The 21107-nt window shown below is 39.7% G+C and overlaps 1 protein-coding gene across 1 annotated transcript; it reads left to right on the top strand.

Moving 5' to 3' along the window:
* Window positions 1–504: 504 nt before the first annotated feature.
* LOC130567102 (catenin beta-1-like) lies at window positions 505–9803 on the top strand. Its single transcript, XM_057355014.1, has 16 exons — window positions 505–669; window positions 5037–5084; window positions 5285–5509; window positions 5666–5919; window positions 6101–6339; window positions 6422–6623; window positions 6728–6872; window positions 6958–7061; window positions 7143–7481; window positions 7567–7725; window positions 7833–7952; window positions 8042–8192; window positions 8313–8434; window positions 8538–8598; window positions 8684–8910; window positions 8994–9803. Exons 2-15 carry the CDS (start codon window positions 5072–5074, stop codon window positions 8884–8886), a joined length of 2337 nt encoding a protein of 778 aa, XP_057210997.1. The 5' UTR covers window positions 505–669; window positions 5037–5071; the 3' UTR covers window positions 8887–8910; window positions 8994–9803.
* Window positions 9804–21107: the final 11304 nt, after the last annotated feature.

The raw sequence follows: 21107 nt of genomic DNA, 5'->3' as shown, positions 1-21107 counted from the left end.
AACTAATTGTTAACAAATAGCACCTTATTGTAAAGTGTTACCAAAATTGCCATATTTAAAAGATTTTTAAAGAGATGAATTGTTAGTTATAATACAAAAACTTTGTGTAACTCAGGGACTGTTTCATTCTGGCAAGCATCCTGCAGCAGTCGTAACGTTTCCTCCTGAATCCCTAATACAAACGTTACCTTTGTATAGCTGCTCCCGACATCCCATCCAAAACACCCACATTCCAACCTAATGGACGCAGCTCGCCCTTCCTGAATCTGCCATATCACTCCGCGCATACCACGTTCCCGCAGTAGATTAAAAAAGCTCCAGACTTGTGACAAAGTCATCTGCGTGTAATATATTTATCATATCACATGCTGCATTACACTTAAACAGCTAAAGCTGCCTTTATTGTTTGTAGAGCCACTGCTGTGCTCTAGTTTTTTGGGTGCGGTAGAATACATGAGCCGCATTCCTGGTATAAGAGCTGCGTCTGACCGACGCCATTTTAAGGTCTACATTTACAGCAGCGCGGAAGGTTTGACGCACCGCTAACGCAGGAGAACGGCTACCCGTCCGGGAATTTCACCGGCTGGCTTGAACTGTATTATTCCCAATAGGATAGCGACATTCTGATAGGGCATCGTCAAACCAAGGGATACGCACTTTTTATATCAGGTAAGCTGTTCAATGCGAAATTTATTAAAGATCAGTGTAACGTTAGTTTGATTTGTGTATAGGGAGGTTCATCAAGGGTAATGTAAGATCTGGATCTGCGTTCCACGACCTGGGCAGTTAAACCTTTTGATCGAAGTGTGTGCCTGGTTTTGATTTTTTGTTTTGCGTTTCCTCTAAACTGCAAGCTTATGCACGACACGCATAGAGTCTTGTGTTTGTTTACCAAACCTTTGCAAACATTGGCTAACGTTTAGCTAACGTTAGCTTCCATTCAGTGCAATGCTTAAATCGGCGAGCTAACAGTAAACCGGGGGGTCTCGGTCGATAACAAACCGTATTATCACTTTAAATAATGCGATAAAAGTGAATTACGCGAAATGCTGTCTAACGTTAACGTTGGCTGATATCAGAATAGGGTCCTCGTGTTATATTTTACGCTAGAAACTCTATTCCCATGTTGGTTTCTTAGCTATATTATAGTTAAGTTAACTTACCGCTCCTTCAGTAGTTTGTGTTCAAATTAACGTTATGTTAGTATGTAATTTAACGTTAATCCTAAAAAGGTACGTTTTTATTTTTGCAAATGTCACAAAATGGTGATATCTGTTGCGTGCAGTCTGTAAGAATAAAGTGTAACGTTAGTACTAATAAAGGTGTCACTAAGAAATGCACCAATTTGATCAATAATGGTGAATGAAGGTCTAGTCTTTATTGCTCTGGAATGTAACGGAGGAAACTATTTGGGATTGTTTTGTAAAAAAGTAGATCATTTGGTTGATTTGCATTGCAATGTTTAACGTTTAATGTCTTTAAAAATAACTGTTGCCAAGCCGCACTTCTCAGTAACGTTACCGTTATATAGTGTTAATGGACTAATTTATAGGCTTAAAGTCAGTTTTGAGGCCACGAAATCTTGACTTAGTTTTTGTGTTTCCGACTAGATTTAGTTTGGTTTAGTAATTGGTCCAATAAGACACTTTGTTGACATTTGATGGGCAAGTAACCTCGGGGTTTTTAAACTTGAGGAGTTTAACCTATCTAGGTTCCTCGAAACAAAGGCCTCTAGTCGAGATGGCCGAATTCCTCTGTGCTTTCAGGAGGGGCTCGGGTTTCTCTCTGCTCCCAGAGCCTGGAACAGCTGTTTCTCACACTTTCTTCATACGTACCCACCTTGAGAGCCACGGCAGAGCTGACCTCAGATCAGCTCCTGCATACGGCTCCGATGTGGATGTGGGGGCGGGGCTAAAGTCACACTGCAGCGTGCGCTGTGGAAACTGAAGAGGTCGAAACTTTTTCACGACGGTGTGTGTGGCCGACGAGCGGATATCGTCAGACGCCGAATTTGGGAAATACCCAAAGTAGTCTGTTTAAAAACAACTGCAGGTTTCCCCTACGACACGGCAAATACACGAGTTTATCAAGTTTCCGTTAGCTCCTCAACAACATGGTCGTATTAGGCCGTGTTTTACGTTGTTTGGTGCTTTGCTAAACTGCAATGCTCTACCAATTATTAAGATACATGAACATAATATCCCAAAGTTATGACATTTTACAAAGGCGCATTAAAGGGGTAGTTTCCTAAAAATGCTCACCCTCTTGTAATTTCAAACCTGTATGACTTTTTTTCTTCCGCACAACACAAAATAAGTTATTTTGAAGAGTGTTTGTACCCAAACAATGGCAGTACCCATTGACTTGCATTGGTTGTGTGTGTCCATTCAATAAAAGTGAATGGGGACCCCTGTTGTCTGTTTACCAATATTCTATCATATTTTGTGTTCTGCAGAAGAAAGGTTTCAAATGACAAGGGGGTGAGTACATTTTTCAGATTTCCATTTTGGGTGAACTATCCCTTTAATTTAATTATGCGTCTTTGCTTATGAAACTACCTCCCTTGCACATCATCAACAGACTCTTGCATTGGCGCTGTGCCTTAACATCTCTCTAAATTAACAGGATACTTCATGCAAACCATAAATGGCTCTGTTAAGCAGGAATAATTAGGCAGCGTTCCACATTTACTTTGAAGCTTCCGCTTCCGAATCTGTCCTATAATCACATGGGTGATTTGTCTGCATGGCTGCCCGCCCCCGGTGAGCCCATATAGAAGACCGACTGGTGCCATGCAAAAAACCCGGTGTTGGTGTCTGACTGCCTTCAGTGTTTCTTGTCTGGCTGGTTAATTAATTCCAGGTCAGTCTCACACCACATTGGAGGACTACACATGCGTTAGTTTAAAAACTAACCCAGCTGCCTCTATTTGCACTCCGTTTGGGCCCCCTCCCCTCACATACACCATAAAAAGCCTAATTTATTAACATTGGCACGACTTCACACACAGTGCCGTATTTCCCGTTTGTGTAGACTTTTAGTCCAGACCAGCATTCGAAATGCTGTAGCTTGTCTCATACAGGCATATACACACAGTGGAATGTCTAGTTCAGGATGTTATCGTAAGAGATACTTCTGTGACTGCCTACATGTGAAAGTTTCTACTTGTCATATTTTGGAAAGCAAATTTGCTGCTACAGTAATTCAGTTATGTAAAAATGTTTTTTTTTTTAAAGGAAATGTAACAATCAAAAGCTGTTTGTGCTCATCCAGCTGAGAACCGGCATTTAACCCACTTGCAGAGCGTTTCAATTTAGCCAAAGGGCTCTGGAGTGCACATGTAACATACTCGTCTTGTGCTGATGTCATCTGCCGCATGCTGTTCTTCCTTTCCACATGGCCAAATCAGAGCTCGGCTTGACGTGTGTTTGCGGTTCGATTAACCACGTTGTTGATATTGCTTACTGAATTGGTTGTTTCATTGGAAACAAACTATTGCTTCCGTTTCCACAGCGCAATATGGTAAGAAAGCGGTTTCATTGGTCACAGCATATACTATGCTTTTAACCTAGATACAGTGACGTTTATCAGGACGTTTGAGGCCCTGCAGGATGTCTTCTCTGTAGCAGGAAGCCAGATTCTGTCAAGGTTTCCGTTTCCAAGATGCTGTGCAGTGAAATATCCCCTCTGGTTTGTGGGTTTAAATTTATCGATTAACTTTAAATGAGCATCAGATTAAACCCAACAGGTTAAAGTCGTTGATCCTTTTACCAGCTTTTATTCGTTTCTTTTGGGAAGTGTTCAAACTCATTTCCCTGATTTAATTGCAGCTTTTGACGGCCTGTGCAGGAAGGAAGATCGGTTCTGTGAAGCCCTTCCAAGAGCAGTTTCCTGTGAAAATGAGAACTTTGACTGACCTGTTTTGAGTGCGCTGCTTTGACTCAGAACCAGTGTGGAAACTGACTTCACGTTCTGAACGCTCGGCAGCTTTTAATTCGGCGTGGCAGCTTTTTATGCTTCTAAATGTGTACTCAACCCCGGTGAACCAAAGTCTCTAGCCCAGGGGTCTGCGCGAGACTGTGGAGAATCGCAGGCATCCAAGGTTTACAGAGGGCATTACGCCACTGTCATTTTATTTCAGACTCTTCCGTTGGGCTGCAAATACATGCTGGGCGTTAAAAGGCCTCTCAGGAAAAACTTTTGCAAGTGTCTAATATGTACAAGCTACTCAGTAGCTTCTGTGTTATCATTTGCGTGCAACCTTTCTTATTAGGGTCTGTTTGTTGCTGTGGTGGTCTGGTCTGCAGAAGCCCCCCACCCCCTGAATAAGAAGTCGAATGAAAAATGTTTTTTATCAGATTGAGTCACCTTTTAAAAGCACCGTTTAGGCTAATAGCACAGCAGTTATGTAAAACTAATAACTGGTTAGACATTTAGACAAAGTTGAAACTGCTCTAGAAAACATTACATCTTGAAAGATGGGTATTAAGTGTCATTCCTTGCAGTCCATTATGAGCCATGGGGAAATAGTTTACTGGCAAAACGCATTGTATATGTAAATTGGAATATTAACAATAAGAGAGGAACACGCTGGTCTAAATCTGATTTTATGAAAGTGAGAGGCCATTAAGTTGAATGTTAGTTTCATGTCCTTGGGCTGTTTAGTTTTAATGGCTTAATTCGTGGTGTTTGAAGCTGCGTTGTGTTCTCATCAGCTTCGGATGAATGAAGTTGACTAACCCCCTCAGCATGTTTTTACTGGCACTGCCAATGACTCACCGCCCCGTCTCCCTCTCCCGTGTTTTCGCGTGACACCCTGCAGTCTAAATGAAGGGAGTTTCCCACAGTTAACGTTACCTTTAGGGTCTGTAATGTAGATTAAAGCCTCGTTTTCGCTTGTAAAAACGGCTGGTGTCTGAGAGGAACAGCCAAATGTTACTTCTAGTGTGTAAAGTGCACCGTTTTGTCGTTTTCATTCTTTGCTTAAGTTTGCATGTTTTTTATCCTCGCTGACATTTTCTTCATTCTTTTCACAGGTTTGAAAGTCACTCAGGCTGAGGGGTTGACAACGATGGCTACCCAGTGTAAGTATTTTGAAGTTTACTCGGCAGGTTATCAACATATTTGTCTAGTGACTGTGCTCTTTGACGTAGATACAGAAACAAAGATGGACTGATGAGGAACGGGTTTATTTACAGTGTGGTTTTCCAGTAAATAGCTAATGCAAGGATGCTAGTTTGTCTGTTTGATGAACTGTAAATGACTGACTGCTCTCTTTGTGTAGCTGATCTCATGGAGCTCGATATGGCCATGGAGCAGGACCGCAAAGCTGCTGTAAGTCACTGGCAGCAACAGTCCTACCTGGATTCAGGTATTCACTCTGGGGCCACCACCACAGCACCATCTCTCTCAGGCAAAGGCAACCCTGAAGAGGAAGATCTGGACAACCAGGTGCTCTTTGAGTGGGAACAGGGCTTCAGCCAACCCTTCACACCTGAACAGGTGGCAGGTATGTGGCTCTATTTTTGTATTTGCCAAAATAGTCAACTACTAGTACAAGCAAGTACTGGCAGATATGTACAGCATATGCTTGGGTATTGATGTTTTCAGTCTTGCTCATTTCCTTTCTGTTTCCTGTCTGGCCAATCACGATTTCCCCTTATAGACATGGATGGGCAGTACGCCATGACTCGTGCCCAGCGCGTCCGCGCCGCCATGTTTCCCGAGACTCTCGACGAGAGCATGCAGATCACTTCTACCCAGTTTGACTCCGCCCACCCCACCAACGTGCAGCGGCTGGCCGAACCTTCCCAGATGCTCAAGCATGCTGTGGTCAACCTCATTAATTACCAGGATGATGCTGAGCTGGCCACTAGAGCCATTCCTGAGCTCACCAAACTTCTCAATGATGAGGACCAGGTTGGAAACATCTTCACAATGTTCAAAGAACGTTCTTCTTAGCTGTAGTATTTAAAGGCATGCAGAGCTGTACCGTCTTTATTTTTAGCCACGTAGTGACCTAAAAATGTATCTGGGATAATGAGGTGCTGTCTGATTCGCAAAACTGCTCTGTCTTGTTTTCCTTCCTCTTCCTGTCCAGGTGGTGGTAAACAAAGCCTCAGTGATGGTGCACCAGCTCTCCAAGAAAGAGGCCTCTCGCCACGCCATCATGCGCTCGCCCCAGATGGTGTCCGCCATCGTGAGGACCATGCAGAACACTAATGATGTAGAGACCGCCCGTTGCACTGCCGGCACCTTGCACAACCTGTCCCACCACAGAGAGGGGCTTCTCGCTATCTTTAAGTCGGGAGGAATCCCCGCTCTGGTTAAGATGCTGGGGTAAGGACACAGGAAGAAATCCCCTGTAAACTTTGATCTACTTTCCCCAAAACTAATGTGTTCTGTTAATGTCCGTTTGTAGGTCTCCTGTGGACAGCGTGCTGTTTTATGCCATCACCACACTGCACAACCTCCTGCTTCATCAGGAAGGTGCCAAAATGGCTGTCCGTCTTGCCGGTGGGCTTCAGAAGATGGTGGCCCTGCTCAGCAAGACCAACGTCAAATTCCTGGCCATTACCACAGATTGCTTGCAGATTCTTGCTTATGGCAACCAGGAGAGCAAGGTACATGCATGGGTTTAATGCAGTGCTTCAGTGCTTTTGTTTGTAGCAAAACATTTCACTTCATTAGTGCAAATATTCTTTTTGTTGTGCTCTTGCCATCACAGTTGATCATCCTGGCCAGCGGTGGACCTCAGGCTCTAGTTAACATCATGAGAACATACACATACGAAAAACTGCTCTGGACCACAAGCCGTGTTCTCAAAGTGCTGTCCGTCTGCTCCAGCAACAAACCCGCCATCGTCGAGGCCGGTACGTACATGCCTACTCCCAAATAAGCGTGTGTTTGCGTACACGTGATGTCCGTGTGACATCTTTGCCGTCCTGTGTGTTTTAGGTGGTATGCAGGCTCTTGGGCTTCACTTGACAGATCCCAGCCAGCGTCTGGTGCAGAACTGTCTTTGGACCCTCAGAAACTTGTCAGATGCTGCCACCAAACAGGTGTGTGCGCAGGCAACCAGCCTCACGTTGCTATGCGCAAGTTTGATATGGGTTTCATGTTTTTTCTTGCGTGTTTTGTAGGAAGGTATGGAGGGACTTCTTGGCACGCTGGTTCAGCTACTTGCTTCTGATGACATCAATGTCGTCACCTGTGCAGCCGGCATCATGTCCAACCTTACGTGTAACAACTATAAGAATAAGATGATGGTTTGTCAGGTGGGTGGAATTGAGGCCCTGGTCCGCACCGTTCTCAGAGCCGGCGACAGAGAGGACATCACAGAGCCTGCAGTGTGTGCGCTACGCCATCTTACCTCCAGACACCAGGATGCTGAGATGGCCCAGAATGCAGTGCGTCTCCACTACGGCTTGCCTGTGGTGGTTAAACTGTTGCACCCACCATCACACTGGCCACTTATTAAAGTACGTGTGATGTGAAGTACCTAAAACAAATACAGTTTGGATTACAGAGTGATGCAGTCTCTGTAATCTACTTTCTCCTTTCCAGGCCACTGTTGGTCTAATCCGTAATCTGGCACTTTGCCCAGCCAATCACGCACCACTGCGCGAGCAAGGTGCAATTCCCCGATTGGTCCAACTGCTGGTAAGGGCACACCAGGACACACAGAGACGCACTTCTATGGGCGGTACACAGCAACAGTTTGTGGTAAGTAAAACTTGAGCATCTATTGGTAGGAGCTCATAATAGCAAATGTTTAATTAACTGCTTGTCTTAGAATTGATTGACAATAATTGTTTGTGTGTAACATTCAGGAGGGAGTTCGTATGGAGGAGATCGTGGAAGGCTGCACCGGAGCACTTCACATCCTGGCTAGAGATGTACACAACAGAATCGTCATTAGGGGGCTCAACACCATTCCTCTGTTCGTACAGGTATGATTCTCTCATTCATTCGTGTGTGATCTGTCCAGAGAGATGTATACCTTGGAGTTGCTTATCAGAAAAGTTTCTACTCTCTGTAGCTGTTGTATTCGCCCATCGAGAACATCCAGCGGGTAGCAGCAGGAGTGCTCTGCGAGCTGGCTCAGGATAAGGAGGCGGCAGAGGCCATTGAGGCAGAAGGAGCCACCGCTCCTCTCACAGAGCTCCTGCACTCCAGGAATGAGGGAGTCGGTGAGTGAATGTTCTACATTTATGATTTGACCATCGAGCAGCATTGTAGCCAATAAAAATGTTGTTTATGACAGTGTGCGGAGCTTTGCATGTAAATGTTCTTGTGTACTTGTCTTGTAGCTACTTACGCAGCTGCCGTGCTGTTCCGCATGTCAGAGGATAAGCCTCAGGACTACAAGAAACGCCTTTCAGTGGAACTTACCAGCTCTCTTTTCAGAACGGAGCCCATGGCCTGGAATGAGGTACGTAATGTAGTGCATATGGAGGCACACAACTATTTATGCTGTTTAACAAAGCGTTATGAATTGTATGCTGTTTGACTCAAATGTTTTATTCATGTGTTAGACTGGTGATCTTGGACTTGATATTGGTGCTCAGGGAGAGCCTCTTGGTTACAGGACAGATGGTAAGATACTGTATATCATGTTAACAGGAGAAATCTCTATTGCCGTTTAAAAGACTCCATTAATAATATTTCCTACCTCTCTTAGAGCCCAGCTATCGGTCTTTCCACTCTGGCTACGGTCAGGATGGTCTGGGTATGGATGGTATTCTGGAGCATGAGATGGGAGGCCACCCTGGAGCAGACTATCCAGTGGAGGGACTTCCTGATTTAGGCCATTCTCAAGATTTGATGGATGGCTTGCCCCCTACAGATTCTAATCAGCTGGCCTGGTTTGACACGGACCTTTAAACACGAGGTCTAAAAGTAGTAAAGGTAAGAAATGTTCTTAATAACTGAAACCCATTCGTGGCATTCTTTTGGCTTGATATTAAAGAGATTTTGTGCTCTCTCTGCAGCTATATTGTCGAATGAATCTGGATTGTGATTTGAAGAGTTGTGGAAGGTTTGCTAGAGGGTGGGCTAGTGTTTCAGAAAGTGCCTGACACACAACACACTTCGCAGACGAGAGCGATTTCTAATGGGAAGCGGTGGAAGTCTGTCTCCTTTTATTGCTCTGACCCTTTTATTTTATTTTGGCCTGGATGGAAAAACGCAAGTGCAGAGGGATTTGATGCGGATGCTGAGGAGTGCACATGAAGAGGATCTTTTATGATGGAACTATGAATCTTTAAGCCTTTTTGTTTATTACATTTTTTTCAACTTATTTTTTTCATAAATCTGTCTTTTCATGGTACTTACCCTAGCTTTGTTTTAAAAACGCCATTTTGCCAGAATTTGTATTCCTTTTTTTATTTGTCTTCTAAAGTATTAGTGGACTTGCCTCGTTGGTTTCTGGATCTTTATCACGTGCTAGTGTACAACACTAATCTCAGTTCCTATGTAATCTGACAAAGTGTAATAATGTGTAGCTTTTTATATGATCAATTGTAAAATGGTGGTTGTCGGGAGTAAAATTATATGCATTCTTACAAATGCTTAAAGAAGCAGTTTTCAATGTCACTATTGTTCCAAAAAGGGTGTCGATGTGGCACGGGTGGGTTGGGGGTGTAGATGGGTGTTTATGAGGTATACACAGAGACAGAAATCTTTTTCTATGCTATCTGGAGGTATGGTCTCTATTGAAGCAACATCATCGTTCAGCCTATGTGGCTTATTTTGGGAACATGGATAATGACATGGCTCATCAATAAAAGACTTTTATTCCATTCTGTGTTTGACTGATGTGTTATTGATCTTTTCGCTTGTTTTACGCCTACCTCATCATGATGCCTGGACAGGTTTTTAATTGTCAAAATACAGCTCGGTAGAAAATTAACAGACCATTGCAAATTTTAATTTAATCAGCATTTCTAGATGTAATGTGGTGTTGTAGTCCAGTGTCCAAGATCAAATCTCGGGAGTGACAAAGTCATCCAACAGCAATGTGAAAGACACATGAAAACTAATCAAAATCATGGTCATCACATTTTTTTGTGTTCATGTACAAATATTACTGTTGTATTGCTTAAAAGTGAATATGACATTTTCTCTGCAAAATACAGAGCATCTTTTCGGTTATTTTGACCGGTTTCATTTTCTGCAAATAGAAACAGTATCTTTTTTTATTTTGGAGAAATATTGTTTGTAAACAAAATAATCATTTTATCTAAACCCATGCCTAAAAATAGTAAATTCAGAAAAACTGAAAATGGTCTTTGAAAGGATCTCTTAATTCTTTTTGCGGCTGTGATATGACCCATACAAGCAATACGTTGGTGTTCTTCCACTGTTCAAATACATACTCATTCGTGTTATGCCTATAAATCTTTAAGCTGAATTGCAGCTGTTTAAATGGGTCAAAAAGTTTCTTTTGCCTGTTCTTCATTTCTTCCTCTGAGGCATGTGTTGTAGCCACTTAACGTTTTGATGTCTGTGAAGTTAAAGCTGAAGATTCTTTATCAGTGAATCACCCTCAGAGGAGTGCAGAAGATCTGTTCTGTTATCTGAATGTGTTTGGGGATGAGAGCAGGAGGAGATAATGATATCTCCACTCGTGTGCACGCATATGCGTGCGTTAACTAGCTCTCTCCTTTTTTCTAAATGGGTTACATATGAGTCTCAGATCAGAGTCAGAGTTGCTTTATCTAACGGAGGTCTTAAATTTCACTGATTCAAGTCAGTTGAATGCAATTATAATCTGGCAACGGTTTTGATATGATGCATTAATTTAGTGTTAGATGTGAGTTCAATTGATTCCTATCTGTCTTTAGTTGCCTTTAGTCTGGTATCCCGACTACAGAGAAGACGTAGATTTGAACATTTTGTGAAGATGTTGCTTGAAACTCTAGATATACACAGGATTTGCTGAGCGTGCTGTATTGCATGTTTAATAAAACGTTAAGCATGAGCAATATTAATAGTGACACTTGCTTTAGTACTACAGTTTGGCTCTGTTGCATATTTTCTGTACGTTCAAATCTGAATCCAAACACCTTTAATAAGGTGTAATCCATCAGCATTTTAATATTCACTTATACGGCAAAGAAACTGGGGGTTTTATGAATGTCTCCCTTTTCCTCCTCCACCTCTTTTTTTCTGTGAGGAATTTCACTGAGGCCTTGCCAAATAGCGGCTGCAGTCTGAAGTGTTGCCAGTGCGCTTTGTGCTGAGCAGCCCTCACCGCCTCCGCAAAAATCACGCCCACCCCCCTCTCTCTATCTGAAGATAGACTGGCCCTGTTTGCACTGAGGGTGGGGTGACATGTCTAAACAAATGGGCCTAGAAAGTACAGTAGATGGCCTAAAGGGTGTGATGATGTTCCCGATATATATACCCACACAAATATAGAGTGGAATCCAAAAATGTCAAGTTCTGTATTCAAAATCTGCACTGTAAAAATGATTTGTTGTTTTAACTTAAAAAATGACGTTACCCAGTTGCCTATTTTTTTGAGTTAATTCAATTTATAAATATAATTTAACATAATCAAATTCATGTGATAACTAATATATATTTTTACGTTGAATTAACTCTTACATTTTTTAAGTTGAAACAACAAATACATTTTTACAGTGTGGGATTCAAAATCAGATTTGGAATTTTTGGGAGGATCTATTGACAGAAATACAATATAATATACATAACTATGTCTTCAGAGGTGTATAAAGACCTTACATAATGAAGCGTTGTGTTTTCATTATCTTAGAATGAGCTATTTCTATCCACATACACTATGGGTCCCCTTACATGGAATTCACCATGTTGTTTCTAATTCAAAAGGGAGGGGTGGAGTGAGACGTTGGTTGCAATTCATCTTACCGTTAGATGCCGCTAAATTTCATGCACTGGACCTTTAAACGCAGGAAATATTGTTTTAGGATTTTTAAATAAACATTATGATGGTAAAAAGATTTTCAACCAGTTTACTAATCAAACAAGTGAATTTTTATGTTTGTTACATGCTATTTATTTCATAGAAAAGGTGGATTTTCATTATTGTCAAATACAACATACTCTTTAAACATTCTCAAGTTTAGGTCTTGAACAAACCTGTGAAGTCAATGTGGAGTAAACAAATCCTAAAAAAAATAAAAAAAATTAACGTATGTTACAAGATTGCATTGCTGATCATATGATTTGCAATTAAGTATTTGATAAATATATGGTAACACTCTAGTATAGGGACCAATTCTTACTAAGTTGCTTATTAGCATGCATGTTATTGGCATATTGGCTCTTAATTAGTACTTATAAAGCACATATTCTGGATGACCATATTCTACATCCCAAATCCATAATACCTAAACCTAGCAACCTTACTAACTATTAATAACAGCCGGTATTTCTGCGATAACAACCGGCTGCCTGTACATTATCCCTTACATAAGCAACAAATTATTTGTAGTTAATGGTTTGTTAATAGCGAGAATTGGACCTTAAAATAAAATGTGACCATACATACATTTGTATCTATTTTATAAAAAGATTTTTAAAAGATTTTTTTTTCTGTCCAGCTATCGTTATATCCATGTCTGAAATGAGAAATGAAGTCACACCCTCTGATCTCATAAAGTGAAGCTGAGAGTTTGGCCGCCATGAAGATAGAGCGCGAGACAGCCCATAACTCTCTGGCCTTGCCTCCCACCTATCTCTTACCTTGAGGCAACACACCTGTGTGGACGCACGTCTGCGTGAGAGAGACAGTCCTCGAGATCAAAGCTCATAGAAAGATCATGTTGTAGTGTCTGTCAATCCCTGCCACTGCAAAGCCAACAAGAGGAATAGTTTATTGCAGTTCATATTTCAGCAGCCATTGATAATGATTATTATCCAAGTGCATCTTAGAACAGATTTTTATTCATTTTACAGGCCAGTCATCACAACATGAATTGTAATTGGAGTGTTTCTTTGTCATTGCTGATAGCTAAAGACAAGTATCATCATTACAGGACAGAGCCTAAGGAGGTGAAATAGAAGTCAGTTGGGTCTATTGTTGTTTGGTTACCAACATTCTTCAAACTATCTTCTTTTGTGTTCAGCAGAAGAAAGAACGTCATACAGGTTTTTGAATGACACAGGGGTGATTAAATGATGAAATAATTTAATTTTTTAGGTGAACTATCCAAAACACAGATGGTGTCCTACGTTGCAAAACTCATACAGAGTGAGCTGTTTAATTTGATGAGCTTACACAACAAACTTGCTACTGCATTATTCAGCATTCGCTTCCAGTTTAGTGTTAGTGTGCTGCCAATGTATATAAAAGGTTGGAAAGCTCTACAAACACAGAGATACATGCTTATTCAGCCTCTTTGACAAGAGTGAGGGGACTGTTGCCTGGCAACCGCCGGGGTTTATGGAAGGAGAGGCACTTATACCCACTCTGGCGCTCAAGCTCATCCGTGCACATGTGTGCAGGTGTCTGTTGGTAGAGAGGAGGGTTCTGGGAGGGGACAGACACACACTTGAAACAGAGATGAAAGCTTGCTTTTACTCAGATATAGATGAACTGTGATATAAACCCAGATACTGTGTGTGTTCTGCTAATGTCCGACCGGTTTATTTAAAAGTGAGAAGCTTCATTGTGGAGAGAGAGAATATATGAACTAAGTGTGATGTCATTTATGATGTCGTAAATTAATGTTGTAGAGCTTATGAAATAAATGAATATCGCAAAGGAAATCTGTCTATTGTTTTTCAGGTTTTTTGTTTCTCTTTCTAGTATCTAGTTTCTCCTAAGCTTTTCAGATCATTTTTCATGTGCGTATAGAGTTTCAAAAGAGATTTTAACAATGCACACAGTGTGCTCGGCTTTTCCTAGAAACCCAAATTCAACAGTTAAAAGCGTGCGACTTTATCACAAACTCAAACAATTCTAATAAAATGTTTGAAAATGATATTAGCTGTCCACATTTTTTAGCTGTATGGCCACAATTGATGTAGATTTTTGCTACTAAGGAACTTAGGAACTGTGTTATAAACCCAGAAATATCTGAATCATCTAAAATGTAAATGAGATGTCCATGAGTCACAATGGACAACTTAAAGGGATGGTTTAACTAAAAATGAAAGTTTTGAAAGTGTATTATTCTCATGTTGTTCAATACTTGAATGACTTTTCTTCTGTGGAAAACAAATAAAGATAATTTTATACCCATTGTCTTGCATTGGTTGTGTCCATACGATGGAAGTCAATGGGGTCCAATGGTGTTTGGTTACCAACATTCTTCAAGTTATTTTTTTTCTGCAGAAGAAAGAAAGTCATACCAGAAGACATCAGGGTAGTTTACCCCAAAATGAAAATTGTGTCAACAAAGGCGGTACCCATTCACTTCTATTGTATGGACACAAAACCAGTGCAAGTCAATGAGTACTGTCGTTGTTCGGTTTAACAACATTCTTCAAAATATCTTCTTTTGTGTTCTGCAGAAGAAAGAAAGTCATACAGGTTTGCAAAGACAAGATGGGTGAGTAAATCATGACTGAATTTTTGGGTGAATTATGCCTTTAAGTCTCCTGAGCTGTGAAAGAGCAAAGTTTGAGCAGTATAAATTTCCTTTCAGGCAAAGCACATTTAACAGAAAATACTCAAAGAACAGTGCAACTGAAAGAAACTCTATTTCAGTTTATACTCTGTCTCACTTTCTTTCTTTCAGTGTCTCACACTCTCTGAGCCTTGGGCTCTAATTAGCTATTAAGTCGACTCTTTGTTGCATTGAAATGAAGGGAAAAAAATGGGGGAAGGTGGGGTTAGACAGCTGAAGGGGTCCTCAAGATAAGTGAGACTATAATTTCACCTGTGTTGGACAAAGAGGTTTTTTCCAGATAAAGACTGTGTTTTTATTATTAGACCATATATACTTGTTTTGTGATTGACATTAAGATTCACAAAGCGTCTTTACATCCAACACCATTACAACCCTTAAGCAGCTGTGTGTGTGTGTGTGTGTGTGTGCGTGCGTGCGTGCGTGCGTGCGTGTGTGCGTGTGTGTGTGTGTGTGTGCGTGCGTGCATGTGTGTGTGTGCATTGATCCTCTGAAACATACTGTATATGTGACCCTCACAACCCTCTACGCTAGGCTGGAGGCAGTGGGGATGTCAATCACGCTTTGCTGGGAAAGATGCTCTTTCTTATTGCCGCAGGCAGGTTTAACGCAAGCCACACCCCACTGACCCATGACAGTGCAGAGGGAAATCAAACACGGTGACCTATGATCTCATGACCCCATGACCTCCCAAACTCCCCTACCCGCTCTAATAAGCAGCTCCTTTATGCGTGAGAGAGAGAAGAGAATGTGTGTTTCTCACATCAAAGATTATTGTGACTGACAATCTCCCAGTCTCCAGTGTCCATCTCTATCGTAAATGAAAGCTTATTTTACAAGCTTGCACAGAGTAATCCATGTGAGCAACATCTCTTAAGCTTTGTGTTTGTGATTTTTGACTGCATTTAGAACATTTTTGAAGAACATGTGAATTTTGCTTGTTTGAGCAAAACCATGACAATACATTGTTAGGGGTGTTGCTATGTGGTTGCTTTTCAGCAGGTCAAACTTCAGATACATACTTCCAAAAAATGAATTACTTTTTGAATTAAAACTGAATTCAAGTTTTTTTTCTTACTCCATAGAAGATATTTTTACTTGTTTTAAGCACAAATTTACTTAATTTCTCATTTTTTCTGAAAGCATTTTGAAAACTGTATTTGCAAACAAGACAAAAATCTAAGAAATTAAATTTTTGCAATGTAGATCAAGTTTTCGGAGGGTTTTTTCCTCAATTTTATATCCCCCATCATGAAAAACATAAATCATATATCAAGTAAAAACAAACTGTGTGGAAAGAATTGTGCAATAAATTTTGAAAGTAGAAGTTAGAGGTTTGTTCAATATGAACAATTGCAATGCTTGGTTTATCTTGCATCACTCATAAAATGAAACCAAGTGTTCCTCTGTAATCTAACATTAATATGACATTCTCTTAAAGGAGTAGTTCACCTTCAAAATAAAAATTCTGTCATCATTTACACGCCCTCTTGTCATTTCAAACCTGTATGACTTTCTTTCTTCCGCAGAACACAAAAGAAGATATTTTGAAGAATGTTGTTAACAGCCCCCCATTCACTTGCATTGCTAACAATGCAAGTGAATGGGGGGATGTGATGTTCTGCTACCAACACTTTTCAAAATATCTTCTTTTGTGTTCTGTGGAAGAAAGTCATACAGGTTGAAATGACAAGAGGGCGTGTAAATGATGATGACAGAATTTTCATTTTGAATGTGAACTCCTTTAAGGGTAGGTTAAAGTGTTGTGAAGAATTTAATACCAGCAACCCTTCTGCAGAATGACACAGGCAAGAAACTACCCGAGTATTTGAAGGTTACATAAATCTTCACAGCTCCAACCCCGTGATGAGCATGTACTCACAGTCTACGTGTGTTGGAGTGTAAATGCATGCTGAGATATGCCTACATCAGTCACTGTACAAAGCTTTATTAACTGACTGTGCAGATTTTCCATCTGTTATAATATTTTCTCTTTATAAAGGTTCCTTCTGTTATTCAAAGAAAAAAATCAGCGACGAAATTAAATACAGATATGCTCCTGTTATGCTTCTTATGCTTCAGATATGCTTCTTCTATTGCTGAGTCTGCAGCTTTACTGTGCTCTCTTCATTAATATAATAATGTTAAATCATAATATTCAAAATGTCATTTATATCTTCATTGTCACTGTACTGTATATAAGCAACTGCCTCATTTATGTCTATTTATAGTTCTCATAAGAAATTGTAGGAGAGACATCCAAGATATCGTTGATATTCTTAAATAAAAAATGAGAACTCAATAAAGTCTCCTGAGCTATAAAGAGCTATCTATAAGCAATACAATTTTCCTGTGGCGTTCTGCATCATCATTGCATAAAAAAGTAAAAATCGAACATTCAATGACCTTATCGAATACGGCCTCGAGCCATAAGTTCTACAACTCTAAAACCCCCCAGGGCAGTTAGAATAGACAGTAGACTAATGACCCTTTTGTGCACCAGCTGCATTTATGCATATGTTGTTCTTCAGGAGACAGTCCATAATTTAATTGGGAACAGAAATGCAGGGACTTCAGTGTTGGTTCACTTGAGTGACAGCTCATTGGGATGAATTGGACAGGAGCCTCTGCCCAGGGGATTGGATATCTTTTTGATGGGTGCATGCAGCCACGCCCTTTTTAGATGACCAGACACTCCCTCGAGCTCCCAGAAGACAGTCCACTGCCTGCTCTCCGTTTCTAACTCCTTTGCTTTCAGCCTTATCCCTCTTTCCCAAGGGATGTATGGTTGGTTAGGCTCTCAATTGAGTGAGTTGTTTTAAGCCAAACCCAAGAAGCAGCTATTTACTGAATAAAAAACAGACTAAAACATAGCTGTTAAATCAACCGAGAGGTGTAATAAATGACTGTAAAAGTGTGCATCCATGTGACATAAATTTGCTTGATCCCGGGTGAAACATGCACCCTAATAAGATTTGTACACATAGCTCGCTAAGTACACTAAGTATGATGTTCATGATGAAGGAATAACATAATTTGTGGTGGGTCTGTGTAGTTAGAGGCCCTGTTTGCGGTTTGAGAGAGTGTTTAGACTGTAATGTATTTTTTTTAAATGATTATGACACTAATGGACAAGGGCCTCTTTGAAGTAAACAGAGTCTGGACAGCGTCTAGATAAGCATAAAGGCTCGGTAGTGATGTTAAGACTAAGCAAACACACACACACCCACACACTCACAAACATTGATCTTTCAATACATATTTATGCTTGACCACAAGTGACACCAAATAGGCAGATAATGAGGGCCACTGGGATATCTCTGGTTCCCCCAAGAGGCCCTAATCTCTCTCTCTCTCTAACCAACACACACATTTACACACATGTCCTTCATCTAAATGAGGACATTCCATAAAGTATTGTTTTTACATAATAAAATACTATATCTAGTTATAAATACTATAGCCTAATCACAATCCATATTGTAACCCTAAACCTAAAAGAAAACAATTTTGTGTTTTTGTTTTTTACAAATGAGGATGTCCCAAAAGGGAAATTTTGCTCAGATTTGAGCAAAACCACTTCGCTTCCTGTCCTCTCTACCACTAAAAGCTGTACAATTAATGCCAAAATGGCAAAAAACAAATCTTTAAAAAAAAGATTTGTCAGGTTTTGCTCACTTTTGGGTTCAGGTTTGTTTTTAAAATACACACAGTTTTAATTTTAAAATGTATTATTTTATGAATCTGAATATTCATTTTTCTACTATATTTGAGGTGTTATGTTAACTGTTAGTCAACAATAGATTTGTTTAGTTGTTCAACAACAAACCAACCTGCTTTACCAACATGAGCACTACAACTCAATGTGTCAGGGGGATGTACATTACTTTCCCAACATTCTCACATTTACTGTACTTAAGTCTCAAATCTCAAAAAGCCATACAATTATAGTTTAGATGTGAGTTCCGTATCAAAAAAGACTACCTTGTGTATGAATATAAAATGACTTTGTGCCCACGTATGGTTTTTAAAACTGTCACCTTTTTCTGTCTCCTTTGTATTTGTCAATGTCAATGGTAAACAACACGTTCCCTCACATCACCACTCCAACGCAGATTAAACATGGTTTAAGTCTATTTGCATATGAATTGCATTCTCAAATATTTTTCCAAGGATTAATAAAATGGAGTTTTGGTGAAGCAGTTTGTGACATATTTCTTTTATTTACCACAATCACTCATTGCTCGCCTGTCGATAGACAAGAAGAATCTGAAAAAATGTGTCTTTCTTTGTCCTTTTCTAATGTCCATCCCTCTATTTCCTGCTTTTACTTTGTATTAGATTAAGCAATTTGTAGAAATTCACGCCAATGAAAGCACAGAGCATCGAGATAATTTAATAGTCTATACAGATATTTAGGAGTCAGTGAGCCACGGAAATATTTTAATTATCCACAATTTAAAAAAGTAAATGAAAATGTAATGTAAAATGTCTACATAGGCCTTGTGTTTAGCTATTTTTAAACAAACAGATAGAAGGGTAGAGAGTGTGTGTGTTCAGACATGTGTTTGGAGTGCTTCTCTCACTCTCCCACCTTTTGAATATCACAGAGAAAGACTAATTTTCTTACTCTCTGATTCACTCAAAGACACTAAATCTTTTTTCTTTACACCGGGTTCTTTGTTGTCTTCGAGCAGGTGGGAGAGGGGCCTGCAAGGACATGACTTTCTCTTTCATGTGGGTAACCTCACAGAAATGAAAACACAAACACACAGACCACAACTGTACAACTGCACACGTTTCACGAAAGCGTCATTCCATCTCTGACGCTTAGACTCTTCTTATTAAAAGAGCATTTAGCAGCAGCTCTCACATATATCCACTTAAAACAGATTAAAATTCATAACTTTCTCTTTCTCTCTAAAATTTGCCAGAGCCACTTATCAATCCAATTAGAGCTCATCTCATTAATCTGCCCTCAAGTCGGCGAAAGAGAGCGCAAAGAAGAATATTGAATTTGATACAACAAATGTGACATGCACATCTGACCGAGTAATGAGTGTGTGACAGAATAATGTGGGTTATGAATCCAAAGCTAAATAGATTAGTGATTTATATGTAACAGAGATATTTTCTTTAAATGATGTGCCTCTCTAAAACTGACATGTAAAAACTTGCATCTGAATTGAGCTGTATATCTGTTTAGAATATTAAACACCAGTATAATTTTATTGGTTCTATATATTTTTTTGTAAGCCCTAATGGTGCACAACATTTTGCCAAGTAGTTTACAACCAACAAAACAAAAAAAACTGATCTCAGTTTTGCAAGGTGTTAAAAAGGCAGTCAAAAACAAAACCAACAAACCCACCTTATTTAAAAAATACTACTTTTAATTACTACTTTTTAATTCAAATGACTTACTAGTAAATATAATTTAAATATTCATATACTACTATTATTACATATCTAAACTTTACAGTGTTTCTAAATATGTATAATGTATATAATGCATAGTAATTATTTTCTGAAGCCAGCGAGCATAGCTTTTGCCCTTGTAGCTGGCCCCATTAAGTTTTAATTGACTGTGGCTCCATCTAGTGGACATTTAATAGTACTTTCTTGCCATGATAAGAATTTGTACACATATACGAAAGAAAAAAACGCGATAAAGGGAAAACCGAAATTATAATGAAAATCACTCTATATTCTATAAAACTATACTAATATATGCCATAATGTAACGTGTAAAAAAAGACAGAATATCAACTTTTAGCAAAAGAAAATTGCTAAAAACTTTTTAATGGGCATAGTTTACATATTTATTACATTCTTTTTGACAGAAAGTAAATGAACTAAGACGATCAGAGCTTGTTGGGTGATGATGGTGTGGTAACATAAATTTGGCTATGTCGGATCGGATGCACGACTGCCCCTCCCCAGGTAACACCTGCATTTGATCCTCGCCACGCAGTTTAGGAAAATGTAAATTGAGGTTTGACAGTACTTCAAAGTGTTTCTCTGTAATGTCCCCGATTCAGTAAATAATTATGCATGAAAAGCACATGCATAATCATCAAATAAAGTATCAACTATACGCATTCATAATTGTTTCTGTTAGGTTTCCTACAAGCTTCTATAATTATACTCTTAACATTAGGGTCTTCAATGAATCAGTTGCAAAAATGCCTTAACTACACATCGACATTTAACCTTTCAGAAGCAGGTGAAAAAGCAGTAAGAAATGCAGGAAACTGGAAACAAATCTTGTGTACTTTTTATAAATATATGCTGTTATGATAAGGCATGCAGGTAACTTCAACTTTCCTCTTACTTTTTACATATAAGACTATTATTTTATTTGTATATGTTTAGGAAATGCAAATCGAGTTTATATCTTACAACAAGTGAATGAGTTACAACATCCGCTATTCTCACCTTCTCTACGGCAGGTATTTGAATAGAGGAAGTTCACTATGCTGGAAT

This window comes from Triplophysa rosa, linkage group LG16, assembly GCF_024868665.1.
Source record: "Triplophysa rosa linkage group LG16, Trosa_1v2, whole genome shotgun sequence".
NCBI classification, from domain to species: Eukaryota; Metazoa; Chordata; class Actinopteri; order Cypriniformes; family Nemacheilidae; genus Triplophysa; species Triplophysa rosa.
This window is presented reverse-complemented; position numbering and strand designations above follow the sequence as displayed.

Bases quoted from the DNA above. Each gene is read 5' to 3' on its own strand.
- LOC130567102 (XM_057355014.1), top strand. The intron at 7,062-7,142 runs GTGTGTGCGCAG...CGTGTTTTGTAG, and splicing joins CAGATGCTGCCACCAAACAG to GAAGGTATGGAGGGACTTCT. The intron at 8,435-8,537 runs GTACGTAATGTA...TTCATGTGTTAG, and splicing joins AGCCCATGGCCTGGAATGAG to ACTGGTGATCTTGGACTTGA.